This window comes from Silurus aristotelis, assembly GCF_946808225.1.
Source record: "Silurus aristotelis genome assembly, chromosome: 28".
NCBI classification, from domain to species: Eukaryota; Metazoa; Chordata; class Actinopteri; order Siluriformes; family Siluridae; genus Silurus; species Silurus aristotelis.
The window spans coordinates 35,001-42,500 of record NC_139601.1 but is presented as its reverse complement, the minus strand read 5'-3'; the positions used below and the strand labels follow the sequence as shown (position 1 = coordinate 42,500).

Below are 7,500 nucleotides of genomic sequence, written 5' to 3'. Positions count from 1 at the left end.
ATTAAGATATAGGGTACAGGGATTAGGATATAGGGTACAGGGATTAGGATATAGGGTACAGGGATTAGGATATAGGATCAGGGATTAGGATATAGGATAGGGTACAGGGATTAGGATATAGGGTACAGAGATTAGGATATAGGACAGGATCAGGGATTAGGACATAGGATAGGATCAGGGATTAGGATATAGGATCAGGGATTAGGATATAGGGTACAGGGATTAGGATATAGGGTACAGAGATTAGGATATAGAACAGGATCAGGGATTAGGATATAGGGTACAGGGATTAGGATATAGGATAGGATCAGAGATTAGGATATAGGACAGGATCAGGGATTAGGATATAGGATAGGATCAGGGATTAGGATATAGGATAGAATCAGGGATTAGGATATAGGATAGAATCAGGGATTAGGATATAGGGTACAGAGATTAGGATATAGAACAGGATCAGGGATTAGGATATAGGGTACAGGGATTAGGATATAGGATATGATCAGAGATTAGGATATAGGACAGGATCAGGGATTAGGATATAGGGTACAGGGATTAGGATATAGGATAGGATCAGAGATTAGGATATAGGACAGGATCAGAGATTAGGATATAGGACAGGATCAGGGATTAGGATATAGGACAGGATCAGAGATTAGGATATAGGACAGGATCAGAGATTAGGATATAGGATAGAATCAGGGATTAGGATATAGGGTACAGAGATTAGGATATAGAACAGGATCAGGGATTAGGATATAGGACAGGATCAGAGATTAGGATATAGGACAGGATCAGAGATTAGGATATAGAGTACAGGGGTTAGGATATAGAGTACAGGGGTTAGGATATAGAGTACAGGGGTTAGGATATAGAGTACAGGGGTTAGGATATAGAGTACAGGGGTTAGGATATAGAGTACAGGGGTTAGGATATAGAGTACAGGGGTTAGGCACCTGAGGATGAGTTGTTTGGCTCTGTCAGAGATCGGCACCTCAGGAGGGAAAATCAGAGTCTCCTTCCAGTTCATCACCTTCTTATACGTCTCCTGGGGAGTCTCTGAACAAAATGGTGGATATCCTACAAACAAACACACACACTGAGGGAGGTATGTAATGAAGTGGTGTGTAACTGTGATGTATAAAGCAGCAGTGTGACTGACCAATCAGCATCTCGTACATAATCACACCCAGACTCCACCAATCACAAAGCTTATTATACCCCGTCTGCATAAACACCTCTGGGGCTATGTAGTCTGGAGTTCCAACTGTGGAAAACGCCTCACACACACACACACACACACACACACACACATGTTTTAGAGACACACAGAGAAAGAGGGATAGAGAGAGAAACAGAAAGAGAGAAAGAGGAATAAAGGTGTTAATAATTAGTTATTACCATCTGCCTCCTGTTACGCTTCCATGTTTCTGCTTTTCTCTTCGAGTTCATTTTCTGAGCAGCTGTGAATAGAACACACACACACACACACACACACACACACACACACACACACACACACACACACCGAGTCAGAGTGAGATGAGTAAGGTGGTGGTGTGCCCCAGTGCATGCTGGGAAAAGGAGCCTCACTCACTGAAGTCAGTGTTGAGGCTGTGGCTCAGGTTCCTGTAGAATTCTGTACGATGAGCTTTCTTCAGTCCAGTACACAGACCAAAGTCTGAGAGTTTCACATGTCCCTGTAACACACACACACACACACACACACACAGAGCGGTTCAGAGTGGAGTCAAAAAGAAGAAGAGAGGAACAAAAAAGCAAAAGAGGAAGGGGATGTAGAGAGAGAGAGAGAGAGAGAGAGAGAGAGAATTAAAGACGGGTTCATTTAAAGTTCATAATGAACACTACATTGTGTGTGTGTGTGGGTGTGTGTGTGTGTGGGGGGGGGGGGGGGGGGGTTTGGCACACCTTGGAGTCGAGCAGAAGGTTATCAGGTTTGATGTCTCTGTGGATGAAGCCGAGCTGGTGGATGGAGTCGATGGCCAGAACAGTTTCAGCCACGTAGAACTGCGTCTCCTCCTCACTCAGAGTGTCCTTCTTCATCAGCAGTGTCATCATGTCACCTACAGGCAGGGGGAGCAGGGACCACTTCAACCACACACTACACATCCAGCAGAGCCTCAGATTAGTGTGTGTGTGTGTGTGTGTGTGTGTGTGTGTGTGTGTGTGTGTGTGTGTGTAGCAACAGCACCTCCTGGAAGAAACTCCATAAGCAGGTAGAGATTCTGTTTATCCTGGAAACTGTAGAACATCTTTACTGCCCACAAACTGTCTGCCTGAACCAGTATATCTCTCTCTGCACGGATATGAGCCACCTGAGGGAGAGAGGGAGAGAGAGAGAGGGAGAGAGAGGGGGGGGAGAGGGGGGGGGGGAAGATGGAGAGAGACATTAGATTTTTCAACAGACTTTTATTAAATCAATTACAATACAAAAGAAAAGAACACAAAATTAAAGGGTCACATCACCAAAGCAGATGAAAGTGTAAGTTACCTTCTACAACAGAACCCCAAACCTGAATAAACACCACTGCAGTGTGAACATCCAGATCATTCATCTCTTTGTAATAATTTAATTCAACTAAATTTCTGGATCTGATAAGAATCTTCTAAAGCAGTATTATGTCTTGGTCTTGAGATTTGTTTATCATGTTTTTCGCACTTTTCGCTCGACCACTTATAAAGTTATTCGACTGCGTTTGTATCTTTGATTACAGTTACAGTAAAACCAGCACCTGAAATCAAAGCATTAGGTGTCAAATTCTCTCCAAAACTTAGAAATCTGTGTTCCAGCAGGACAAACAGTGGCTTTATTCCAATACAATCTAAAAAAAAACAGTAAAAACTCGTCTCTGTAAGACACAAAAACACATCAGTCACTAACATTAGGATTAATAACAGAAACATGAGCATCAACACCAGTGGCTCCTTTTAAAATTCTCCATTTTTAATCACCTGCTTTTTAGTCAGTGGTTTATAAAGAACATTCCAGATTCATCTTCATCTCCCAGTTTGAGTTTCTCTCTCCAAACATTATCAGTTTTAGTTCTGAGATCATTGCTGGTCCTCTGGTTCTTTAGACAGGATCTCTGCCCCATTGATATTAAGTGATCCAATTCTCATAACATCCATACCAGGAAACAGAGGGATAGAAGTAGAAAGGAAATGGAACAGTAAGGAGAAGCCCACCTGTGAGTGTGATCTCGATAGAGTTTGTATTTTTTTTCCCCAGTTTCGTTTCCATCTTTTTTAAGCGGAATCGTTTTTGTGTCCAAAACGTAATAAGAGATCGTCACTAACAGTCGGTGTCACCAGCGGTGAACATCACATGACCACCACTTCCCTCAATCCTGCCGTTTATCAGCACATTGACCAGACTCACGAAAACTACTATGGCTTTATTCATGTGCGAGACTGAGACGATGTTTTCACATCTGATTTTTTTACCAATCGTTAGTAACACTTCCTCCACAGGTACACACCTGACTCCGTGACGGCGGGAGAGCAGTGACGACGCCCTCCCTGGGGGGACGCCCTCCTACACCCGCTCCGATACTCGCCCGAACTCTCGATTCCACTTCACTATCCGCAGATTAACCCTTTACTCTAATTTAAAGAAAAACACGTTTAACAAGAGTGAAAAAGTGGGAAAAAAAACCCGGCGTTGCCCACACACTGTCACACCCTCACACACAGAGAGAGAGAGAGAGAGAGAGAGAGAGAGAGAGAGAGAGAGAGAGAGAGAGAGAGATGAAATGAAAGACAGATTGAAAATTCTGTTTAGGTGTTTTCCAGGTTCTTCTTTTTACCTGCTCTTTTTCCAGCATGTCGGCTTTACGCAGAATCTTCATGGCATAAACATGACCCGTGTCTTTCTTTTGCACCAGACGCACCTGAGGAACACACACACACACACACACACACACACACACACAAACACACACACACATCCTTTCAATTAACATTCATTGAGTGCACACTCACTATACACACTAAAGCTGTTGCTATCGATTATTTGTAATTGAGTTTTCTACCGATTATCCCAACAATAAATCAAGTAATCGGATAAGAGGAACTTTTCCTTTATTCAAGTTTAATAATTAATATACAAGAGAAAAAAAATTTTGGTCTCTTAAAATGAAAAAGAAAAAAGTAATTAAAAGTAAATAAAAGTAATTTGTTGCTTTTTTTTTTTTAGAAAAAAGGTAAATTTTTATTGCTTTATTACAAAAGTTTTTGTATCGAATTACTCAAGTTACTTGATGAATCATTACAGCCCTAATAAACACCGATTATAGGCTCCAAACTACCTCTTATCACTTCATCTCTAATAAGGTGTGTAGTGTGTTGTTTGTTGCGAGTTGTGTATAGTGCGCGTTGTGTACCTCTCCAAATGCTCCTCGTCCAATCACTTTCAGTGATTCGAAGTCATCCAAACCAAGTCTTGTCCTCTTCAAACGCAGAAACTCTGTCTCCTTCTTTGCATGCTGAGAGCGTCTCACTCGCTTCTGCAGAGACATAACACACATCAGCCACACTACACCCGACTACACTAGCGTACCCCACTACACCCCCACTACACTGGTGTACCTCACTACACCAGTGTACCTCACTACACCCCCACTACACTAGCGAACCTCACTACATCCCACTACACTAGCGAACCTCACTACATCCCACTACACTAGCGAACCTCACTACATCCCACTACACTAGCGAACCTCACTACATCCCACTACACTAGCGAACCTCACTACATCCCACTACACTAGCGAACCTCACTACATCCCACTACACTAGCGAACCTCACTACATCCCACTACACTAGCGAACCTCACTACACCAGCGTACCTCACTACACCCCACTCGACTACAGCGTACCTCGCTACACCCCACTCGACTACAGCGTACCTTGCTACACCCCACTAGACTACAGCGTACCTCGCTACACCCCACTACACTAGCGTACCTGGCTACACCCCTACTACACTAGCGTACCTCGCTACACCCCACTACACTAGCGTACCTCGCTACACCCCACTACACTAGCGTACCTCGCTACACCCCACTACACTAGCGTACCTCGCTACACCCCACTACACTAGCGTACCTCGCTACATACCACTACATTAGCGTACCTCCCTACACCAGCGTACCTCGCCACGCCCCACTCGACTACAGCGTACCTCGCCACGCCCCACTCGACTACAGCGTACCTCGCCACGCCCCACTCGACTACAGCGTACCTCGCCACGCCCCACTCGACTACAGCGTACCTCGCCACGCCCCACTCGACTACAGCGTACCTCGCCACGCCCCACTCGACTACAGCGTACCTCGCTACACCCGACTACACCAGCGTACCTCGCTACACCCCACTACACCAGCGTACCTCGCTACACCCCACTACACTAGCGTACCTCGCTACATACCACTACACTAGCGTACCTCGCTACACCAGCGTACCTCACCACACCCCACTAGACTACAGCGTACCTCACCACACCCCACTACACTAACGTACCTCACCACACCCCCACTACACTAGTGTACCTCACCACGCCCCACTAGACTAAAGCGTACCTCGCCACGCCCCACTAGACTAAAGCGTACCTCGCCACGCCCCACTACACTAACGCGTACCTCGCCACGCCCCACTACACTAACGCGTACCTCGCCACGCCCCACTAGACTAAAGCGTACGCCCCACTCGACTACAGCGTACCTCGCCGCCCCCCACTCGACTACAGCGTACCTCGCCGCCCCCCACTCGACTACAGCGTACCTCGCTACGCCCCCCACTCGACTACAGCGTACCTCGCCGCCCCACTCGACTACAGCGTACCTCGCCGCCCCCCTCGACTAAAGCGTACCTCGCTACGCCCCCCTCGACTAAAGCGTACCTCGCTACGCCCCCCTCGACTAAAGCGTACCTCGCTACGCCCCCCTCGACTAAAGCGTACCTCGCCCCCCTCGACTAAAGCGTACCTCGCCCCCCTCGACTAAAGCGTACCTCGCCACGCTCGACTAAAGCGTACCTCGCCACGCTCGACTAAAGCGTACCTCGCCACGCTCGACTAAAGCGTACCTCGCCCCCCTCGACTAAAGCGTACCTCGCCCCCCTCGACTAAAGCGTACCTCGCCCCCCTCGACTAAAGCGTACCTCGCCCCCCTCGACTAAAGCGTACCTCGCCCCCCTCGACTAAAGCGTACCTCGCCCCCCTCGACTAAAGCGTACCTCGCCCCCCTCGACTAAAGCGTACCTCGCCCCCCTCGACTAAAGCGTACCTCGCCCCCCTCGACTAAAGCGTACCTCGCCCCCCTCGACTAAAGCGTACCTCGCCCCCCTCGACTAAAGCGTACCTCGCCCCCCTCGACTAAAGCGTACCTCGCTACGCCCCCCTCGACTAAAGCGTACCTCGCTACGCCCCCCTCGACTAAAGCGTACCTCGCTACGCCCCCCTCGACTAAAGCGTACCTCGCTACGCCCCCCTCGACTAAAGCGTACCTCGCTACGCCCCCCTCGACTAAAGCGTACCTCGCTACGCCCCCCTCGACTAAAGCGTACCTCGCTACGCCCCCCTCGACTAAAGCGTACCTCGCTACGCCCCCCTCGACTACAGCGTACCTCGCTACGCCCCCCTCGACTACAGCGTACCTCGCTACGCCCCCCTCGACTACAGCGTACCTCGCTACGCCCCCCTCGACTACAGCGTACCTCGCTACGCCCCCCTCGACTACAGCGTACCTCGCTACGCCCCCCTCGACTACAGCGTACCTCGCTACGCCCCCCTCGACTACAGCGTACCTCGCTACGCCCCCCTCGACTACAGCGTACCTCGCTACGCCCCCCTCGACTACAGCGTACCTCGCTACGCCCCCCTCGACTACAGCGTACCTCGCTACGCCCCCCTCGACTACAGCGTACCTCGCTACGCCCCCCTCGACTACAGCGTACCTCGCTACGCCCCCCTCGACTACAGCGTACCTCGCTACGCCCCCCTCGACTACAGCGTACCTCGCTACGCCCCCCTCGACTACAGCGTACCTCGCTACGCCCCCCTCGACTACAGCGTACCTCGCTACGCCCCCCTCGACTACAGCGTACCTCGCTACGCCCCCCTCGACTACAGCGTACCTCGCTACGCCCCCCTCGACTACAGCGTACCTCGCTACGCCCCATTCGACTACAGCGTACCTCGCTACGCCCCATTCGACTACAGCGTACCTCGCTACGCCCCCCTCGACTACAGCGTACCTCGCTACGCCCCCCTCGACTACAGCGTACCTCGCTACGCCCCCCTCGACTACAGCGTACCTCGCTACGCCCCCTAGACTAAAGCGTACCTCGCTACGCCCCCCTAGACTAAAGCGTACCTCGCTACGCCCCCCTAGACTAAAGCGTACCTCGCTACGCCCCCCTAGACTAAAGCGTACCTCGCTACGCCCCCCTAGACTAAAGCGTACCTCGCTACGCCCCCCTAG

General features: G+C 49.8%; 1 protein-coding gene across 4 annotated transcripts in view; it reads right to left on the bottom strand.

The window, feature by feature from the left end:
* Positions 1-7,500, bottom strand: part of stk38b (serine/threonine kinase 38b) — an 18,738-nt gene that overhangs the window by 1,990 nt on the left and 9,248 nt on the right. For all 4 annotated transcript variants that reach the window (XM_083533741.1, XM_083533743.1, XM_083533742.1 and 1 more), the window contains 8 exons: positions 4,401-4,523; positions 3,825-3,908; positions 2,210-2,333; positions 1,927-2,081; positions 1,595-1,697; positions 1,399-1,460; positions 1,160-1,277; positions 954-1,077 (listed from right to left, as the gene is read on the bottom strand). In XM_083533741.1, the coding sequence (XP_083389867.1) occupies positions 954-1,077; positions 1,160-1,277; positions 1,399-1,460; positions 1,595-1,697; positions 1,927-2,081; positions 2,210-2,333; positions 3,825-3,908; positions 4,401-4,523 (893 nt within the window). The remainder of the gene's footprint in view (positions 1-953; positions 1,078-1,159; positions 1,278-1,398; positions 1,461-1,594; positions 1,698-1,926; positions 2,082-2,209; positions 2,334-3,824; positions 3,909-4,400; positions 4,524-7,500) is intronic.